We start from the raw sequence: 22,384 nt of genomic DNA on the forward strand, positions 1-22,384 counted from the left end.
CTGTGCAGCTTATCTTTCTCCACCATTTCTCCTCACAAGTCTGCTTCTCTGTTCTCCCTCTCATCCTCTCTGAAATTTCAACTTCCAGTTACTGGACTGGATGCATACCTGCTCTGGTACTCTGTGACCAGTCTCTTGGCCTTGCTGTATTTGATCTCCAAGCTTTCTAAATGGCTCTGGGCATCAGACAGTCGCTGGCTCACAACCCAGCACAATTTCTGGGCCTCGTGCCAATACCTGATTAAAAGAGTGACGATCGTTATCATTTTCATAATGTTTCTGAACATTCACATCATGTCATGTTTCTTACACTCCCACCCAGTCTTTAAAGGGACAGTTCACCCCAAAATCAAAAATACATATTTGTTGTAAGCAATTTAATGTATGAACTGTTTTCTTTCTACTGAAAAACTGTCTCTATCCAACATAGACCATAAACCCTTATACATGAAAAAGTCTCAATGAAACTGGTAAGGAAACATAAATATTATAGTTCTTTTTATCCAGAAAAACAGCAGCTCCTCGTGTACTTGTATTTACAGGCCACTGTTGGCTGTCCTGTGTGGTTGAACGTCAGAAGCCATCAGCGCAGCGCCTAAGGGTGCATAACAAGAGACTGAACTTTTCCAACTAAAATATTCTTGTCAATACAAGTTAGATATGCAATTTGAGGTGTGTTACAATATGTGTGTGCCAGGAGAGTCTAGTGGGAGGGGCAGTTGCAAATAAAGTACAAAAAAATTAATCAGTCTCCCCTCAGTCAGTTGTACCTTGCACCTTAGTAAGGACTCACCTTTCAACAGTTCAAGTGGAGTTTTAATTTTACCTCATGGAGGGCCGGATTATCTGTGGACTGTCAATGGTCGTTTTTGTCTTGGGATGTGGGCAGCTGTCGGCATTTAACCTGGACCTCAGTGCTCTGCGGAAGACTGGAGATTCTGGGAGTTTATTTGGCTTCTCTCTTGCCATGCACCAGCAGCTTGATCCTGTAGATAAGAGAATGTAAGAGCCACACTTTTCAGTTTTTTTAATGGGCATTTTGCCTTTATTTGATAGGACAGCTTTTTGTATGAAAGGGGGAGAGAGGGGATGACATGCAGCAAAGGGCCAGGGTTGGAATCCAACCTGTGGCCGCTGCCGCAAGGTCACAGCCTTTGTATATGGGGTGCCCGCTGTGTGTGCTACTGGACGCCCCAAGCTACACCGTTTTGTTTCAGAGATAACACGTTAGGAGGCAGTTAATGTTACCTCTATATCATCCTAGCCATGGAAACGCTCATTAAAATAATTTCTGTAACCATGCAATTAAATGTCACAGCAATATGAACAGCTGCAAGTTTATTTAAGAGTGTTAGAGCTGCTGCAGGAGATGAAAAATCCCTTTTAAACTGTTACAGACAACATTTAGGTTAGCTAGAGAAGTGCCAGTGCCAAATGCTACGTAATTATTTTTTGGTCAGGTATGTCGCAGGTAGTTTCAAAGCATTAAGCAAAATGTTTTCCATTATATCACAGCCAGCCATTTTCCACAGCTTCTCAAAATATTTTACTGTATTTTCCCACCTGCTGTAAATTTAGCCAAGGCTTACAAAGTGGTAATCTTTGTTGAATCTTTCCTTCCAGGTTACTTGTTTGTGAGTTTTTACTGGATATCCTTTATGGGTTGCCCTGTAGACATTTAATTAATAGGGCTCACAGTAGTGATTTCGCTTTCTCTAGTGGAAATGTTAATTGAAGATATCAGTTAAACAATTTTCATGTTACACAATATTTTAATGTGTCAAAACTACAATTTGACTAGTTAGAACGAATTCATGGGGCAAAGTTAGGGAATTTGGGATTTGATCAGCAAGAAAACCACCTAAAATTCTGCAAATCATCACCACTTAATGCCACTAAATCCCCCTAAATCTTACACACCGGACCTTTAACATAATAATATAACCCTGAAATCTGAGAGGTGTAATTTGGGTAGGTTTTCAGTGGGTTTAATTACCGTGATGCAGAGCTATTTGTAACAATCTGTTGTCAAATTACAGTTCTATATGGTATTGTTTAATAGTTTGTTGAACAAGGGCTTATAGTTTGTGTCCTTGATCATAGCAAAATTGATGTGTTTGAATGATCATTAGCCCGTTTGTGTTACATTATAATACAAATTTAATGTTTGTGTTCATGTTGGAGCAGGAAGCTATGTTTGTTTTGCAAGTGACAGTGCTCATATGGCTGATGTAAAAGGTGGAATGTGCATTTGTGTGTATGCACATGTGCTGCCTGTGAGTGTTTGTTTTAATGATGCTGATGCATGCTGTGGCTGAGCGCTTAGGCGTTGCCCCGTTGTCACTCACTTGGAACAGTGTCAGAGAGGTCCGTGGGCAGCTTGATATTTTCCTAACCTGAGGTAAAAAAAAGACAAATAAATTATGTTACTGAGGGTGATTTATGTTATCTTGTATTGCAACACCACGTTTTCTTAAAAAATGTGTTGGCGTGTATGTGCTTGTGTCCTCAATCCCTGCCAGCCATGCATGCCAATTGTTATTCAGTTTTATAAAGCCCAGTATCTTTCATGCCCCACAGGGATGAGGATTACATGTACCTGCAGGAGAAGGCAGGAGCTGATGTGACTGTATGTGCGTCAGTGTGTGTCTGTGTGTGTGTGTGTGTGTGTGTGTGTGTGTGTGTGTGTGTGTGTGTAGCATGTGTTGCATTCCTCGGTCTGTATAATAAAATCAAGAAGGATAACGCAAAATGCATGAGAGGAAAGGGGAGGGAGGAGTGAGAGGTTAGGAAAGTTTAAGAGTTTAGATCGAATGTGAGAAGTGTGTGGGAGAGAGTGAATGTGTGTAAAAAAATTAACTGGCTCTGGAGAAATGTAAATGTAGCAAGAAGAGTAAAGAATACAGGGATAACGTGAAAGAAGAAAGTGAGACATGCCGGCGTGCTAAACTATTGTAAAAGTCATGCTGTCTGAGGTATTTCAGTCAATTTTGTGTTTGAGTGCTTATTGTCTGTTTAAAAGTACGAGACTTCAGTTTAGCCCTACCTCACACACCCTTCCACTCAGGTTAGTTGAGGATATCGAACGTCAAAGAGAGAGAAAAAAAGGAGGACAAGAAAGAGGTGATGGCTGAAAAACTGCTGAGGGGAAAATAAATCAGTTTAACATGTCGGGACCAAATATCAGCTGTTATTCAGACTCAGTGGGCTCGATCTTGGCAAAGGATCTGCAACCTATTTGGAGGTCTAGTTGATCAAGAGCCGCTGGCCGTTGCTAAGCAACAGGTTGTGCCCCAGATAAAACTGTTAATATGATAAAAATCAGGCGATATCCATAATTATGACGCTAGAAAAAAGTCTGGCATTTCTTTCAATCCATTTCCAGAAATTACACACTTTCTAAATATAGTTTTACCCTAGCTAATTTTTCTTAAATGGCTTTTTAAAAATAATTTTCTAGGGGCAACCTCAAGCTCACCTGCTAGAGTGTGTGCCCGATATGCCGAGGCATGTGCAGCGGCCCAGGTTCGATTCCAGCCTCTCGCCCTTTGCTGCATGTCATTCCCCCTCTCTCTCCCTCATATTCTGTCATTCTACAGCTGTCCTATCAATAAAGGGAAAAAATCCCCCCAAAACAATCCAAAAAAATAAATAATTTTCTAAATCTACTAATTTCTTGCAATTTGTGGAGCATTTCTTACCAAGCTGCTCATTACCCTTTTACCTATGTTTTTGGAAAAAAATAAACCCAAATCACTCCAATTTGCTCAGGTATCAATGTCAAATGCTTCTGGAAGCAGCACAAGATAAGTGATGTTGCTCCAGGTTTCAAACAGTTAAGCTAATATTTACTGTCGGAACATATATAAAACAGGAAAACATTTCACAAATCTTAGGTAAATTCAAAACAATTATAATTGAAATAATAGCAATAGAAAGACAAAGAAATCCTAATTCTGTTCATGAGCTTGTCAAAGTCCATGCAAACGACTTCAAACATCTTGCAAGTGTTTCAGCTGAAGATGTAAATAGAATAAAACAAAATACTCAGCTGTGGTCAGTATTTTCTGTACAAGTTCCACACTCATAGTGTGTAACTGTGTAAGTTTTATTCACGTTACCTTTAATCACATTATGTTATGTTATTCAGCCATGAGTCGACCCATGTAGCTACTGTAAACAACGTTATATGGTGGATTCCATCATGGGGTAGCCCTCCTCTGTTTTTTTCACTGTTTGTTCTACGACATAAAATAGATCAGCAAATACCCCACTTTAAAATCTGAAGCTTTTATGTGTCTCAAAAAGGCGTGTCGAAATGAGACTACAGAATGTCATCATGCCAAAAACTTGTTGTCGTGTTGTTGTCACAGGGATGTTAGGTCATGCAATCGTAGTGTAGTTTGTTTTTAGCCTTACGCTAGTTTTTTCACTCTGGCATCCCTAATCACTATGCGATCATGTAGAAGTAGAAATTACAGTATCCATTAATTCGGCAGACCCAGTTACCCTATTTCCCAGAGTCCAGTGTGTCTCGTCAGAGCTCTTTCCGTTCATCCTCCTGACTTCCTGTGTCCGTGGTTTAAATCTTCTCCCACATGCAGTTAGTGTTGAACAGCGAGGCCTATGCTGCAAACATGCTGATCACATTAGCCCTCAGCTCTTCACTCTGACTTCATGTCTGTTGATGCCCTCCCAGACATTGTGCCTATCTGAGGATGCTTTGTGTTCCAGTTAAAAATGGCATTGCTTAATCTCATCTGGTGAAGTCTATGTGCTATCCAACATTAACTCTGGAGGTCATCAGAGAGACAAAGCGAGCCAGACAGAGCTTCTGGACATGCTGACAGAGAGAGATGGATGTATTGACAGTGCAAACATTCAAAAAACATCAGTTGTAATGATGATGTCTTTGACTTTTTTGATTTACTCTGAAGGAAATCAGGGAACTGGATGCTCACAGTAGAGACTTGGGTGTTATTTGCCCATCTTCTTGGTTTACAATTACAGTCTGTGTGTGTGTGTGTGTGTGTGTGTGTGTGTGTGTGTGTGTGTGTGTGTGTGTGTGTGTGTGTGTGTGTGTGCGCGCGCGCGTGTGCGCACTTACATGGCTGTGTGGTAGTGTGTACGTGTGTGTGTGTGCACGCGTGTGTGTGAGAGAAGAGACATAGAAAGCCTGGTTCAGTCATCTATAGCAGGCGTTTGAAAGGGGGCTTTAAATCAGTAGGACCATGATGACATGAAACATCTGTTGGTGGTGGATGTGTGGATGTAGACCGGTATGTGATAATATAATCTGCAATTGGAAGAAATGGCAGTACTCATGGGTGTTGCTGTGTGAGCCTTTTTTACAATGTGCATTTGATTAATGTTTGTTTGTTTAACAGAATAATTTGTGTGTCCGTCTGTCTGTCTGTCTGTCTGTCTGTCTGTCTGTCTGTCTGTCTGTCTGTCTGTCTGTCTGTCTGTGTGTGCATGCGTGCATCTGTGTTTGTTGCAGGCTGCTGGTTGGTGCCCCAAGGGCAAGAGCCATGAGTCGTCAAAAATCTAAAGTGACAGGAGGTCTTTACAGCTGTGACATGATGTCCACCTCTACTGGTTGCATTAGAGTCGACTTTGATAACAAAGGTGAGATATCTACTGTCAGTTGTGCATTTCTGTTATATGTTTTCGGCTATTTAACACACATTTTCCCCCCGATATTTTTGTCACGATATTCTTGTGTTTATTTCTGTGTAGAGGATCCAACTACAGAAAGCAAAGAGAACCAGTGGATGGGAGTGACAGTCAACAGTCAGGGGCCAGGAGGCCAAGTTGTGGTAAGACTGTGTGTCTGTTTATCCGACATTTAAGTTTTATGACTAAAATTTTATATAGCAAACTGTTTTGATAGCTGATTAATCATTTCAACATACAATATATAATTTTCTACCACTTGGGGTCTCTCAGTGAAAACAGTTGTTATTGCAGTCAGTTTTCTCAGTGAGGATTCCCTCAGTGTTTGATGTTCAGGAGGCTTTTACTGATGCATTATCTGCAGAGGTCACCTTTTCTACAAAACAAATGAACCCAGTGATTTAAACCAGTAAAAACACTGAAAAAAAGTAGTTTCATTAAAAAAAAACAGTGTTTCTCTGATGCTGTTCAGCTCTTTCCAGAGGGGCTCCTAGCCCAGCTGACATTCAGGAGGTATATACTGCGAGCCAAATTATCTGTAGAGTTCTCCTCCTCCCCATAACAAAGGAACGAGGTCATCAAAGCAGGAAAAAACACTGAATAAAGCAGTTTCACATTGAATAATTGGTGTTTCTTGTATGCAGTGCGGCATGGCAGGGGCTGTAACTGAGGTGCCACTAACCTGTGCTCAGCTTGTTTCTATGATAACTAACTAAAATCCTTCATCTAGCTGATTATCTGTTCACACTATCAGCGAGAACACAACAGCATTACCAGCTACATTTTCACTGAGTTGACGCTGAAGTGTCATTTCAGTGCTCGTTACCATAGTAACATATTCACAGGCTTATGTGTGTCTGCTTCTTGCCACAAAACAACTCGACTGAGCGTCATCTAAAGTTTGTATGTGGTCATAAAAACATCTCTGCTTTTGATCAATGTCTGAGCTGCATTTTAACATCACATTTCACTGCCCCAATGCATCGCTGTGTGCATCGTATTATACATAAAGCTAGCATAGCTGTCAGCTAACTAAACTAAATAACAGCACCACAACTAGAAACAAACCTCATGATTGGTTGACGCCTTACTGCGTGATGAAAGTGAAGTGAAGGTCACTTCAACTTTCATGTGTAGCTCGTAACGCCCTTCAGCAGCAGCGACAAGTGTCGGTAGTCATTTTGTGGGTTACAGCACCTCAACTGTGTGTTTCTGTTTCCTTGACAGACCTGTGCCCATCGCTACCAAAAGCAGGTCAAGATGGGTACAGCCTTTGAGTCCCGTGACATTTTCGGTCGCTGCTATGTGATGAGTCAGTCCTTGACTATCGACGAGTCTTCCTTTGGCGAGGGAGATCAATGGGATTTCTGTGAGAACCGGGGCACAGGCCACGAGATGTTTGGCTCCTGCCAGCAGGGCATCTCTGCCATATTCGACACAGACTTCCACTATCTCATCTTTGGGGCTCCTGGAGTATATAACTGGAAAGGTAGTCTTGTGTGTGTGTGTGGGTGTGGGTGTGGGTGTGGGTGTGGGGGTAGAAGATAGGTAACAACTTATGGGTAGTAAATAAGCTATACAAGACATTTACTGTGAATAGACTTAACTGCACATGTGCTTTATTAACTGTTGTATGAGTTTTGATGTTTGCTGTTCATTAACAAGGAAACTCTCCCCGTTCCCTTCCCTTCAGGTTTCGTACACATGGAAGTAAAGAAAATGGACCTCTTTTTAAGTGGCATTAAGGATGGTCCTTTTGAGGCGGGAAGTGAACTGCTTTCTGTTCCTCCCAGCAGCTACCTGGGTAAAACATGCTCGCTTTCTCCATTCATTCATCGCACCATTACTTCAGTTGCTCTATCATCCCACATTCAAGCACCTTATGCCCATTTGTCTCTGTTAATAGGTTTCTCGCTTGACGTGTCGAAAAGTCTGACCAAGAAGGACCAGCTGACGATTGTGGCAGGAGCTCCCAGAGCAAACCACAGCGGAGCAGTGGTGCTGCTGAAGAAAGGCGGAGACACAAGCAGCACCTTGGTTGAGGAGTACATCCTGGAAGGGGAAGGGCTTGCCTCATCTTTTGGTTACGATCTTACTGTACTGGATCTTAATGGGGACGGGTGAGTAACCTTTGCTTTGAAAATTGCTACTGCTCTTACTGTATACTCATGAACGAGGAATTGTTTGTCAGTTGGCAGGACATCGTGGTTGGAGCACCTCAGTACTTTGAGAAGGACAAGGAAATAGGAGGAGCCGTCTATGTGTATGTCAACAAAGGCGGGAAGTGGAATAAAGTCACGCCCACCAGGATAGACGGACCTCAGGACTCCATGTTCGGCCTGGCCGTGGAAAACCTGGGAGACATTAATCTGGATGGTTTCCATGGTGAGGCTTGTAAGCTAAATAACTCCAATGACCAAATGTACATTTTAAAGACTTAACCTAAACAAACCTAACAAAAACGCATACTTCACATGTGCGGTGGGTAAAATAGTACTTAACAAGGCTGTAATGTTTTTGCGTATCCATATGTACACTACCGTGAGTTCAATCAGGAGAGACAGATGATGATGCAAAGATGATGTTTATTATAAAATGTAGGTGGATAAACAGATGATTTTTGACATTGTTAGTGCTTGGACACCAGGGAGAATTTTTGTGATTAAAAGACATATTGGCAAGCTCAAGGGTGCGCACGGCTGCTCACAGCTGCAGTATGAGAGAACTAAAGGTAGAAGGAGAACCATGTTTAAAATTAGAATCAATAAGGTGATATGTAAATGAAGAGAGTAAGTCACTGTGCCAATGGTTGGCTGTGAATCAGCTGTGGAACAGCTGATGACTCAGTTGACAGTCCCAGACAATGACAGCTCGAGGAAGTGAGTTAGCATAGGTGTTAGGAGTGAAATTCAAAGTATTAGAAAAAAAAAACAGGCCAAAGCATGAGAAGTATTTTCTTTCTGACTGCGCTTTCGCTAGAGCTTCATTTAGTCTTTTTTGATGCCCTTTTATTTATTGAAATATACTAATAAATTCTGAAAATTCACCTCAATTGCTGAGGGTTGCCACTTGTAGGTCTGAGATTTTAAGCATCAGTCGGAAACTCCTCACTCAACAGAAATTACTTCAGATTGAGCAGTCTATTTTTTTTCTAGTCATTGTACAGTGCAGTTTATTTCTGGGGACAATTTGGTCCCCAGAAATAAACAGTGGAGTGGGCGTGCTTGACTTTCATGCTACTCTTTGGTATAAGCAGTACCAACACAATGCTGCAGCACAGAGGAGTGACTTAGCGCTGTAAGGATCAGTGATCAAATTATCTTGTCTCCTCTGCTTAGAGGTGGTGAATCTATAGCGCAAAGCAACTCAGTATAATACAGTCTCTGGCTTTTACTTGATCTGGGGATGGCATAAAATGTTGTTGTATGTTTCCAATTAATTGTAGGGATGTTAGCTTGATTACCGTATATGTGAATGCCACTTACAAATTGAATGTCTCGCTGAGCACATTCAAACTTTAGAACTCAAAATGGAAAAAAACCCCAACAAATTATCATACTGAACAGCCAAATCTGTTTCGACTAACATAACTGAGTCTGGTACAGCCCCAATATTTGATGATATTTTAGAAATTTATTCTCCTCCTGATTGGTCTTTTGTTTGTTCCTGCATTATGTTGTTAATACAATCTCAACACTTCCTGTTTCAAATTAAAGCCCCTTAACTAGGCTTTTATTGAGAAACATTTGCAGGATTTCCATGCAGTACTTAAGATGAAGCTGCTGCCACATTTCAGGGCTGACTACTTACTGCAAAATTCAGTTTGGCTGGGATATTAACACACATACAGCCACAGTCACTTAGTTTACATGCACACAAATATTATACTATTACTCTGAATATGAGAACAATATGAATTTGAGTTGGGTCATGTAAACAGCTTATTCTGTTTGGATTTTCAGAATAAGGCCTTTTTCTGAATGAGGCATTTTCCAATCAAGACATGGGAAATGCCGTATTATTGAGTTTTTAGGTGCAAGAAGCACACCAACTTTTAAACATGACGAAAGACTTGGATATCAACAGTTTTTTGGATATGCACAAATATCCCAATGCCAACCTTTTCAAGAAGATGGTTGAAGGAATGAAAGAGAGAGAGAGAGAGACCAGTGTAAAACTATGAACAAATCCTATCACAATGCAGTGAAGCAAAAAGGCACATGTGGCTCCAGCTGTTTCACTTTTCAACATTTTGATGTGATGAACAATATGTTAGGGCACATATTAGAGAATGCATGGTTGAATGTAAATGTGAATATTGGTGGAATATCAATTCTTGGGAAAAAATGCACATAAATGTAGTCAGTGACTGAAACTAGGTGTTAACGCTTTAGGTTAGTAATTAAGAATAACAAGTGCTAAAAATAAAGAGATTAAATTTTTATATAATAATAATAATAATAATAATAATAATAATAATAATAATAATAATAATAGTAATTGAATTTAAAGTTGTAGAAATGTATGTTATTTTTGTTAGCTTGCACCTTCCATAGCAGACATCAAGAGTTTATTCCCCCTTGTTTTTTCCTCCGCCATTTTTGAGTCCCGGCAGTCACTGTTGTTCTTGCTGTCAGATTTTGCAGTGGGAGCTCCTTATGATGACAATAATGCAGGCAAAGTTTACATCTACCATGGAGCAGTCACAGGTCTCAGCTCTGAAACAGCTGCACAGGTATGTAACAAACTCATGCAATAAATAATTTAACTTTTGTTGCATTTTTCTTATTTGCCATTGTCAAAAATGCATGTACATTTTGTCCAAATATGTATTGTTTGCATCTAAGAAAGTTAAATACAAATAAATGCATTTTTTAACTCGTGAAAGAGGTATTTAAAGTTTAAATAGAGGATTTTTTTTCACTTTAAATTATTATGAAGTAAATGTTGATTGCACAAATTAATGGCGACAGAAAAACACCACCATGACACCATCAGTGTTTAGATTGGTTCCCAATCAGCCTTGTTTCACTATGCTGTTGTATTTGCCACTGGGTACTATTTCCAAGCAAAATACAGTGTATCTTTTGTTTTTGGTAGTTGCGAGGCTCCAAGGAAAAGTGATCTTGTTGTCTTCGCGACAGTGGGAGAAGTACAAATCTTTGAACTAGAAAGACAAGCCAACAAAACATATTAAAAAAACAGTCTTCCAAAATGGTTAATTTAAGTTATGGCTTTTAATAGTTGGTTTTTGATTGGATAATTTGATGACTGCATACTGTACACTAAGATGCTGTAATCAAAACATGTGTCTGTCTTTGTTCAGGTTCTGTCAGGCAAGTCTTTTGGAGTGAAGCAGTTTGGCTACTCTTTGGCAGGCAACATGGACCTGGATAAGAACTCCTACCCTGACCTGGCTGTCGGATCCCTCTCTGACTCTGTCTTTGTCTTCAAGTGAGCAAACCTGAAGACTTTTTACACTGTACGTCTCTGGTTATGGTTATAGAGTTGCTTACTTGAGTTTCATTGTCCTCAGATCGCGTCCTGTTATTGACATCAAGAAGGAAATCACGTTCACACCTAAGGAAATCGACCTCACCAAGAAGAACTGTGGCAACAACTTCTGGTAAGTGTATATATATATATTTTTAAATTGGTGCTTCTATTAATTTCTGGTCATTCATTATACTTATGAGAAAAAAACTTAAATATTCTAACAGTACTGTGTCTGACTGTGGTTAAATTGCATTGTGTCCCCAGCTTGGAGGTTGAGACATGCCTCACTTACACTGCCAGTCCCGAAAACTACACTCCCAAATTGAGTAAGCTGAGCCATCTTTCTCTTTATTTAAAGTATACTATTCAGAAGTTGTTGGTCATGGATTGTAAATGGTATCAGCAGCAAAAATGAAAGCTTTTTATGCATGTATGCGGTCGATAGAGAGGTGTTACGTTTTTCAGGTTGTCTCTCTGTCCCTTTCTGTGAATTCAATATGTCAAGAACTCCTTGAAGGAATTTCCTTCAAATTTGGCACAAATGTCCTCTTGGACCGGATGAACTTTTTAGAATTTGGTCATCAAAGGTCACCCTGACTTTACAAAATGTTTTTGACTGTGACTCAAGAATTTATGTATTAAGACAAAATCTTACACAACTGTCATACAGAAAAATGATTGAGGGAAACGTCCAAAGGTCTGTGCTGCTGTGCTCAAGATGTGTTTGAAGCACTGTGTTTTAGAGTATTAAACTTCTTTGCAGTAACATCCATATTTGAAACATTGTCAACTGCCATGGCCACATAAATCTGAACAGATCTGGATGTAAACTGTAACTGCAACTTGAGGTACACAAAGGCAAATAACTGCAAGGCAGTAACTCTTTTTCCATAGCTGCACCCTTAATTCCTGCTTCTTACAGTCTTGTATCTGGTCGCTACCTCTTTATAAGTCCTGACCTCACCTGCACACCGTGCCCAGGAGCATCAGCAAATAAAGAGTCTATACGTTGCTTTTTTTTCCTTTCTTTCAGGGAATTCCTGCTTAGTGCCCCTTTAAAGCAACATGTCATCTTTGTAGTGTGTTTGCTTCATATTATCATACTTAATAATTATAGTGATACAAAGTCATTTCTGGTCAGTAATTCTTTTCCTCTTCCCTTTCATGTCCCGGTCTCCGTCCCATCTAGCGGTGGAATACTCCCTTGAGGCGGATGCTGACCACAAAAAGAGCGGTCTTATCCCCCGGGCGATCCTTACTGATTCCAAAGGGACCATCACCATTAACAGCAAAGGAAAAAAAGAGTGCTTTAAACGTGAACTTACAATACCGGTACTGACTCTGTCTGAAAATTTCTCAATTAAAGTGGATTTTGGGTGGTGCGTAATGTTATTTCATTCTACAGGAAAATATTCGAGACAAGCTGCGCGGAATCCCCATCGATGTGTCCGTGGACATCAAGGAGGCAAAGCGTAAACGCAGGCAGAGCTCCACTCAACCGCAACCTGTCCTGGACCCCAAAAAGTCATCGCCAACTCGCTCGATGGTGCTTATGCATGAAAGATACATTGTATAGACATGCAGTAGAGTCGATGTCAGGACTCTGTGTAATCTTTTGTGTGTATGTATGTGTGTGTTTGTGTAGTTGAATTTTAGGAAGGAGGGGTGTGGCAGTGACAATGTTTGTCAGAGCAACTTGCAGATGAAATATCGCTACGGCTACATGACAGCTGACGGAGACACGTTCACTCCATTAGATCTGTGAGTGGAAACTAACACACACACACACACACACACACACACCTTTATCACAATGATATCATGTTTATATGACATATGTCCATGATTAACAACTTTTTTCTGTTAAAAGGCAGGACAACGTGCCGGTGATCGAGCTCAGCAACCAGAAGGACATCGCTTTGGAGGTCAAAGTGACAAATATGAACGGAGATGATGCGCATGAGGCCTCTTTGGTCGCCTCATTCCCACGCTCCCTAACCTACTCCGCTTACCACGTTCCACCTGTGAGTCTTTCTTTCTCTGTCAGTCCCTCTCTTTCACACACACACACACACACACACATGCATTTGTAGTTCTGATTGTAACATGTTATTGATTTCAGGAGAAGCAGGTAACCTGTGTGGCCAATAGAAACGGTTCCCAGGTTGATTGTGAGCTTGGAAACCCGTTCAAACGTGACTCAGAGGTGAGAGGAAAAAACCTTTGGGACACTGTTTACCTCTTCTACACAGGTGGCACTCACAATACTCACATAATGTCTCTGTGTTTATACATAGACAACCTTCTACATTATTCTGAGCACATCAGGCATCTCTACTGACACTAAAGAAGTGGAGATTGATCTTCAGCTAGAAACGTAAGTATATCAAAGCTTGCAAATTGTATCAAGCAAAACACCATATGAATGAATAGTTCTACAAATACAGCCAGTGTGCTCCAGGACTGTAATGCCATTACCTTAATTATGCATGGCAAGGGACAGTTCTCTTCCAAATCAAAATCGCCTGTTTTTGGCTGGTATGCAGCATGTGGGGCAGCCATTAAAACGCTTAACTTTGTGAGTGACTGAGTGACGAAGTTGCTCTGTTGGTTAGTGTGACTGATGGTGTGATGTTGCCGTTTACCCATTAGCTGTTCTTTCTTTCAAAATAAATTAGCCCGGACATGCTGACTGTCATGTTATTCAGTATTTCTGTAACCAGTGTAACATGGCAGCATGGTGGGAATAGCAAATGAGACAGCTAATGAGCCATTTGCGGTCATTATGTCAGTCTTGGAGCGATGAGAGAGAGGATCATCTCATCAGTTTTTTTGAGGAACAGCTGTGTCTTTCAGACACCAGCCTTACATGTATTAAAACATTATTAAATAATGCGTGTTACAGTGTCAGAACAGGTGCCGCTGCTGTTATAAAGAGAAGAGAATATCAAAAACTGATTGAAACTGAAAGTGAATATTACATGTTACAGTGTCTGACTGGGTTAGGCCACAGTGACAGAATTCTCTTGTTGTTAATTAGCAGCGATAGGACGAAACACAATCTCATATTAAGTGGAGCTTGGCTCCGATAGTGGCCGAAGGCAGTGCATCCTCCGCCAGTCACACGGGGACATTCATCCCCCGGTCCGACTGGAGCTGCAGAGGGAGGATGTGTTAATGATCAGCAGGCATAGCTGCAGATTACAGCTCTACAGAAAGAGCTGTGTGACTGTGTATAACGTTAATTTAGCGTTCTCCATTAAACATGTATTGAGGCTACATGGATTTTGGGCTGGACTGCAACAAAACATTTCATATACCTCTGATTGCTAAACAGGGGGTCCAGACCCCACTATGGGGCGCCAAAGCTTCCCAGGTGGTTGTGAGGCCTCCTTGATTTTAAGAGCTGTTAAAGAATTAAAAAGTATGTAAAATAAAATGAACATTAGGCCTATCTAAGCATTCCATTAATTTCAGTGAAGATAAACAAATTTAATTATATATATATATTTTAAGTGTAGATCAGTGTTCAAGGTGTACTTTTTTTTTTCAATCTCATGGGCCACAGTGAGGACCTGAACACAAGCTGTATTCACAGAGACTTCACTCTCTGCTAAACAACATTGTCTTGTCGTAGAAAATATGGCCAGGCAAAAGGAATTTCTCAAAAATGAAGCCTTTAAAGAATGGATGACTTCAGGTATACAGAATCCTATAAAAAGTTTCAACCTATATCAAGAAAACTCATCTCTGATGCAAAATTCACTGGAAATAATCTGCTTAAAATTCATCATAATAGATAATCTTACACAAACTTCCTGTTGTAAGCATTTGGATTAATTGTGCAATTTATCAGTTTTTCTCTACTGATATTGTTATGAATTCAATATATCATAAAATATCCCTAAAATACGCATTCAGTGTACTCAGCGGTAGTAAAGAAGTCCCTTAAGGAAAAAGATTGATACCAGTGTGCACAGTCCAGCCATATACTAGGTTTCAACCTAGTCTTTCTTTCATCTGTAATACTATTTTTCAGTCTAGATTGTTTTGGGTTGAGTTTCCGAGTGTTAAAGATATTAGCCGGAGAAATGTCTGCCTTCTGCCCAATTTAATGGAACTCGATAGCACTTGGCTTACGGTGTTTAAAACACCAAAAAATTTAATTTGAAAAAAACTCAACAGCAATGTCTCTTTCCAGAAATCATGACCTGGTTACTCAAGATAATCCACAGACCTTGTTAAGCAGTTTCATTTAGGAACTATTCTCTTTCTACTGAACTACACCCGTCACTGGTATCACTGTGCAAAGGGAGTATACATCTACTCATGGTCAAGATGTAAATATTTATGGCTAACTATGCTGTGAGGTTTTTCAAATGTATTTTTTTTCCTTTGGGATGACCTGAACTGTCCCTTTAACATTTGTAGTACATTAAGATTTTCTGACTTGGCCTGTGTGTGAATTCTGATCTGACAGGACAAGCAGCCAGGGGAAAATAGCCCCTGTTAAAGCGAAGGCAAAGGTGAACATCGTATTGCAGCTGTCTGTATCAGGGTAAGAAATGCACACGAAGAGGATCTCATGCCAAACACACAAGTCTGCACAGATTTATGTTACTAATCGCAACCTTCTGTCTTTGCAGAGTTGCCCAGCCATCTCAGGTCTACTTTTCAGGACAGGCCAGAGCTGAGACAGCCATGAAGACTGAAAATGACATTGGCAGTGCCATCACACACCAGTTCAGAGTGAGTACAGGATGGCTGCAAGATCAGGAGTCATTTTCTTTCTTTAGTTGCTACTTCCTCTTATGTATCCCTATATTTCATTGAAATGTTTCTTAATTCCATATACTGCATGTACATGTTATACATGCCGACCTTAAGACCTCAAAAATAGGGAGGGTTTTGAAACAAAATTGAGTTTTTTTGGTGGTCAAAGGTCAAATTCACTCTAGCCTCACTTGACATGTATTTGGCCATACCTCAAGAACTGATTTGCTAATTATGACAAGTGATTCAGATTCAGAAAAATGTATTTATCCCAGAAGGGAAATGAAATAAAAAATGTCCATGCTTCAGTACATAAGTTAGTAAACATAAATGAGACTTTTGATGCATTGCATTGCACATCACATGAAATACATTCATAGATTGTATGTATGGGTTTACCTGCCATGTGAAGAAAACAGACACAATAACAAGCCAACTATGTGGTTACATCAATAAGGTCAAAGGTCAGCTTCCCTGTGACATAATAATGTATCGCAAAAACACTTCTTTGGTCATTACTCAACATCATATTTCAGAAACAGAGGGGGAGACATTTGGCCAGGTACTGAATTAGTTACTATAATCTCAGGTGCCCACCGTGATCTGTGTGTGTGAAGCATCCATGTTTTTATGGAAGTAAGTGAGTGAGATAAGTTTACTTATTTAGCACATTTCAAGAGCAGAGGTCACAAAGCAAATGACGAAAGAATGATACAGAATGATTTGTCCTCTTGCATGAATCTCTGGTATAAATTATATTCATATAAATTGATAAACTTGTATCAGTTTTCATCAGTTCATTTCATCCATTCCCCTGTGCTCGAGGTAAACATCAACATGGCATGCTTGCCACTTTCCCTTCGATCTTTATGTCAGAACTGGAATTATTTTTCCAGGATATATGAATTTTTTTTGAGTATTTCTTTCTCTTTGTACTCATTTCACTCCGTCTCTCACGTACTGAGGAGGACGAGGCTCAAGAAACTCTTGTCCGCTTCACAACAGTAAAGCTGTATGGTTTTACTGGTTGACTTTTAGAGTTATACGGTTTATACACCATATATAGTGTCAGAAACAGTTTGTGATAATGAAGGGGAAAAAATATCATAAATTGGGAGGATTATGGAAGAATTGTGACCATAGGAGGAAACCAGGTGATGGCACTGAAAAAACAGAACTCTCACAGGAATATTGGGAGGGTTTGCATGTATAGTGCACGTGCTTTAGTTGGTAAATTCTTACCATAATTTGTACCAATGTTTTTACAGATAATTAATCTAGGAAAAGGCTTGAAAGACTATGGCACTGCCACCCTCAACATCAACTGGCCAAAAAAGACGGATAAAGGAGGGTGGCTGCTCTACCTGATGAAGATTAGCGCCACTGGAGTGGAACAGATGGAGTGCTCTCCTAATGCAGAGGTCAACCCTCTACAGACGGTCAGTGACACCACTTTTACGCGTTGTATACTTTTTCACTTTCTTCTTTATCAGCAGTATTTGGTGAACAAAGCAGACAATTTTACACTTATAGATTCATTTTTTTAACCAAAGAACTGAAGTTAAATTGAATAGTTAAATGTGCTTTTTCTTCTCTGCTAAAAGGAGACAAGTAACAAGAGGACGCGAAGAGCAGCAGGAAACACCCAGGGAACTAATGAGGGCACGATTTCACGACTACTTGACAATAAGAACTTTGAAACTCTGGTAACACTGCACTTCAGGATATAAAAATCTCATGCTTTATCTTACTAGATTTTATGCACATTTTCAGTCATTGTAAGGGGAATCCAGTGGTAACTTTGTGCCTCTCTCTATGTTGACAGTCTTGTGGCAAGGGGGCAAAATGTGTGATGATAAGCTGCCCCCTGCGGGGCATGGGCAGTAATGCAATCATCACTGTCAAGTCTCGCCTCTGGAACAGCACCTTCTTAAAGGTAACAAAGTAAACATCGGGATTTGAGATGGTTAGCAACTCTGTGCTATTGAGAAGCAGCCTCACTGTTCTAACAGGGTGAAATTATAAAATATATTGCAATTTTAAAATGTAAAATTGAAATTTAATGGTGGGTTGTTCTAATTTTCTTGCTTTTTAAAAATTGAGGCTCTGGCAAAAATTACATATACTTTCAGTTCTACATATGTAAAGAACTACTTTTTGATAGTTTTTGAACTATTTTGAACTATTGCAAAACACAATAATTGGTGTCACACAAACACCCCATCCCCCCAAAAAAACAAACAAAACAACAACAATTTAATTTGTCAAGATTGTCACAGTTTAATTCAACTTTTAAGTATTGTCATTGCCACTCTATACCAGGTGTTCAACTTCTTCAAGAGTCTCAGGTTTGTAATATTAAAGGCAAACAAAAATTGTGGGGACATATGAAGCAAATTACTAAAATTTAATATGCAGACATAATTCTAAATTTATTTAGAATTTTAAACTTTTAACCTGTACATAAATAAATAAATGATAAATAAATTATCATCAACATGTTTAGTTTAAATCATGTTGTAATTACACTCAAATCATCATCATATGAAAAAGGGAACTTACTAGAAAACCTCCATGTAGAATTATATAAAGGAGACTTCATTTTCTTTTTTTTATTTTAAGGTTTTGTAATGAAATTCAGACCATTATATAGTATCTAACCACTACTTGCTATGTAAAAATAAAGTGGTGTAATGGCGTCCTAAGCAGCGACCAAAGTCACACTACCTCTGTGTGTGTTATAATCCAAGGTTCTTGTGATAAGTAAAGTGATAAGCATGTTTATGTCAGTGCATGTGTGTATCTTACTGGCTAGCGTATTGCCCTCCCTCCACACCAGGCTCACATGGTGGTTACCGCTGACACTGGGATGATGTATTCACAGAGTTGTAGCTCCCACCCTCAAGTTCCCCCTGGTCAACACTGTTGGCTCTTTCAGCACTGTTGCTGTTGTTGAGTGCTGTCTATAGTTTCATTAGCGTTAGCTTGCTAGCTGCCGGCTCAGCAGCTTTAATGTTGAGAACCATGTCCAGACAACCTATGTCCTCTGAATTTAGCATAGAGCCTCTATAAAGGTCAAAGGACTTATTGCACAAATGAATAGTGCATATGTTTTTTTTCTTGGATTATTCCCAACAACAATTAAACTCTACCTCCTTCTTTTCTTTCAAACAGGATTATTCCAAGCTCCATCGTGTGGAGGTGATAGTGCCGGCTTCTCTGCATATCGATAGCACAACGAAGAACACAGTGGTGCATGCCGAGACACAGGTAATTAAAAACAACAGAAAAAAAGTATTTAGGATGTGACAGTACTGGATCCAAGAGGAGGACATGATTATTATTATTATTTGTGAAGCACTCATGTTTTGACAGACATGGACGTAGAATGTAACTGCAGACTGACTGGTGCACAGCAGCATACAACTGTAAAGCTGTAATTCTAGTTTTAATGTTTAGATCTTGAGCAATAACCTAAACCTTAAAAATAACTATAGTTTAGTTGTCTTTAAAAAAATGAATGAAATTATAAGATAGAGGCCTAATATATGTATGTTTTTTAAATTTTCTTACACTCCTTAAAATCAAGAAAGCCTTGCGACCCCTGTCAGGCTTTGGCGACTCCTAGTAGAGGTCAGAACTCCCAGGTTGGGAACCAGTTTTCTATAGCATGAACATAAAAACCTAGACATGTGTTTGCTAAAAATACAATAAAAGTGTAGTTAATACTCAGATCCAAAAATCATCATCTGCTGCTGTATCGTGTTCTCCAGGTGAGACTGACAGTGTTCCCAGAGAGGCGCGCGGACAAGTACGGAGGAGGAGTGCCATGGTGGATCATCGTGCTGACCATCCTGTTATTGCTAATGTTGTTGGCCCTGTTGGCTTTCCTCCTGTGGAAGGTAGGACTGAAGGACGAGGGGCAGGGACCCATCCTGACCCTGCTATCAAAAACATTTAATGAATGTTTGTGACAAACAGTTCATAAAGTTTCATTTACAGAGCAACTGTAGGTATCCATGACCGCAATAACATACATTTTCTGAAAATTTTCCTCTCCTCAGTGTGGACTCTTTGGAAAGAAGAATAAACAGCACCTTTCAGAATAAGAGAGACTTACAACCAATGCATAAAAAGAGAGAGGGTAATATTACCTGGCCTGCCATGAATGAGTGAAACTTTGTCTCTTGCTCCTTTTTGCTGAAAATTGTGCTTCCTGGTATGAGACAGACAGCAACTCTCACACTGTGGCATGAATAAATGCTGCCAAGAGTTTATGCCTGATAGATTTTCACATGATTATGTGTGAATCATTATGGTTTACCTGCATGGGTGATGGCTGATAATCAGTGACTGAGGAACTGCATCATGGGGGCTGATCTGCATCTCTTTGAATTTCTGTCTAACTCTGTTTTTTTTTTCTTTTTGTTGCTATTTCACATGCAGTCACTTAGTCTGAAGGTTTCTTCCTCTACATTTCCTTTCTTTAAGAGACGTGCCGATGACTTGTCTTCACCTCTTAAAGGGATAATTTGGATTTTCTGATGTGGGGTTTTATACGGTACTTTTTCATAGTCAGTTTATTCATTTATTTATTTATACTGTATTCAATTGAACATAGGTTAAAAATGTTTTTATTTACGTTTTACAGTGTCCCAACTTTTTTGGAATTAGGGTTGTATTTAAGCCACCTAAAAAAAGTTAGTGTATGCTAAATTTAGAATATTATCACCAATTTACATTGTCCTGAGGCAGGCCTTTATGATGGGGGAAATGAAGGCGCTATCTATGCTCTTGTAAATGCCATAGGACATAGGACATGTATCCATACATGCCATAGGATAGTTTTTGTCAGTCGAGTCTGTTGGCTTTGATAAGGCATAAGGCCTGCTTCTCCAAACTGGAGGCAAACTGTATGCAAAACACTGACTACGGATAAGTACCTCATACAACCTCACTTCAAAAGATCTGAACTATGCCTGTAATGCATTCACTGCACTTTGGCTTTTGCCTGTTAATCAGGCTGATGACATTAAATATCTCATCAACTATCTTTGCTTTCTCTGAATATCTTTAAAGAAGATTTTCCCCAAAAGAAGTGCTGAATTTCTCTCTCTCTTCTCTGCAGTGTGGCTTTTTCAAACGTGCCAAATATGAAGACAAGGTTCCTAGTTACAGCGCTGTGCGGATCAAACGGGAGGAGAGAGCAATCAACCCCAAAAATGGTAACTGGGAAAACTTGGAAAAGAAGCCGTGGATGACAACCTGGCACGACAAAGAACACTATTCTTAACAGCCAATAAGATCCGACTCCACACAGATTTCCTGTCACTTATTGATGAACTCCCAATTCGACTGATTATTCCCTGCTTTTGTCTTTGCACAGTGTGGATTGTAAATACCAAGAAACAAAGAAATCATTGTTAAACAAAGGAGAAATGAAAAGTATTTATGGGACTAAATTCTTTATCAAACTTTCTGCTTCAGGGTCTGAATTGATCTCAGATAAAGTCTGTTTGATTCACTGGAAGTAGAGTTGCAGTGTGGGAGACGTCCTTCACAACTACTGTCTGTCAGAGCTTGTTTTGTACATTTACTGCATTCACAGTGTTGACTGGGGGGGAGGGAGGGTGGGAGTGTTTTTAGAGTTTTTGCACATATTTTGAGGTTTGCAGAGCTGTTTTGTATTTTTGCTTTTTGAGGAATACTTTGTTTCGTGCCCTACAGGCCAAAGAGTCATGCAACGCATACACAGTTGACGTTTTTTTCAAAATGTGCTATTTCGCTTATTTAAAAGCCCATTTTTATTATTTCAAATGTTCATCTGCCTCAACTGTTGATCCATCAGTGTGTTTTGTGTTCAAGGTGCCTCAGGTTGTTCGTTAAGGAGTTGGGCTGCACCCAATCGATTATTTTTTTTCTAAAGTTACCAGAAAATGTAAGACTGCTAAAAAAAAATGTTTGGTTATTTATGGTGCAATGTTAGTGGTGGCAAAAATTAGTACTACAAACAGAAACAAATTCCACATTGATAAACCTAGTTTATCAGGCTTTGGTGGGGACAAAAAGTAAATAACAAACCACTACAGGATGCTTTGCTTCGTGTGTCTGTGCATGGCAGTTGTACTACTGTGATAAGCCAATTTAGCTGCAGCTGTGGGCTGTAGCTCGCTCTCTGGAGGAATCCATGCTTTGACTAGCATGGTCAAAGCACAGCTTACTATATTGCTACACACCGATGAACGTTTTGCAAATCAACACATTTCTGTTATTGATTATGTTGATGAATCGACCCAGCCCTGTTGTAGAGATAAGCACTATTATAAATCTACTACCAAGTCCCTGCAGAATTCACTTTTTATAATTTTATTCACTGGCTGTAAATTAGGAAGAGTAAGAGTGAACAAAGTTTGTTAAATAAAATGTTTAAATGCCATAT

At 39.7% G+C, this 22,384-nt stretch overlaps 1 protein-coding gene across 2 annotated transcripts; it reads left to right on the forward strand.

The window, feature by feature from the left end:
* Positions 1 to 765: 765 nt before the first annotated feature.
* On the forward strand, positions 766 to 22,381 carry LOC121951268 (integrin alpha-6-like). 2 transcript variants are annotated; one of them, XM_088085312.1, is made up of 26 exons: positions 766 to 1,002; positions 5,501 to 5,628; positions 5,740 to 5,819; positions 6,904 to 7,165; positions 7,370 to 7,480; positions 7,583 to 7,796; positions 7,868 to 8,061; positions 10,314 to 10,411; positions 11,003 to 11,130; positions 11,213 to 11,302; positions 11,437 to 11,498; positions 12,362 to 12,504; positions 12,578 to 12,718; positions 12,818 to 12,933; positions 13,043 to 13,196; positions 13,295 to 13,378; positions 13,470 to 13,549; positions 15,653 to 15,730; positions 15,819 to 15,921; positions 17,214 to 17,384; positions 17,550 to 17,651; positions 17,771 to 17,881; positions 19,120 to 19,215; positions 19,719 to 19,847; positions 20,010 to 20,089; positions 21,074 to 21,213. In XM_088085312.1, exons 1-25 carry the CDS (start codon positions 830 to 832, stop codon positions 20,052 to 20,054), a joined length of 3,093 nt encoding a protein of 1,030 aa, XP_087941438.1. In that variant the 5' UTR covers positions 766 to 829; the 3' UTR covers positions 20,055 to 20,089; positions 21,074 to 21,213. The 2 variants fall into 2 exon arrangements, with proteins under 2 accessions (XP_087941438.1, XP_087941439.1); XM_088085313.1 differs by lacking the exon at positions 20,010 to 20,089 and having other exon boundaries at positions 21,074 to 22,381.
* The last annotated feature ends 3 nt before the right edge of the window (positions 22,382 to 22,384 follow it).

This window comes from Plectropomus leopardus, chromosome 12 (assembly GCF_026936395.1).
Source record: "Plectropomus leopardus strain MGB_pleo_1.0 chromosome 12, ASM2693639v1, whole genome shotgun sequence".
Taxonomy (NCBI): domain Eukaryota; kingdom Metazoa; phylum Chordata; class Actinopteri; order Perciformes; family Serranidae; genus Plectropomus; species Plectropomus leopardus.

What these genes read in the sequence shown, in the direction of transcription:
- LOC121951268 (XM_088085313.1), top strand. Translation starts at nt 830, where the DNA reads ATGGAGGGCCGGATTATCTGTGGACTGTCAATGGTCGTTTTTGTCTTG. An exon ending in GCTCTGAAACAGCTGCACAG is followed by an intron (nt 10,412 to 11,002) that starts GTATGTAACAAA and finishes GTCTTTGTTCAG; the next exon opens with GTTCTGTCAGGCAAGTCTTT. An exon ending in ACGTTCACTCCATTAGATCT is followed by an intron (nt 12,934 to 13,042) that starts GTGAGTGGAAAC and finishes TTCTGTTAAAAG; the next exon opens with GCAGGACAACGTGCCGGTGA.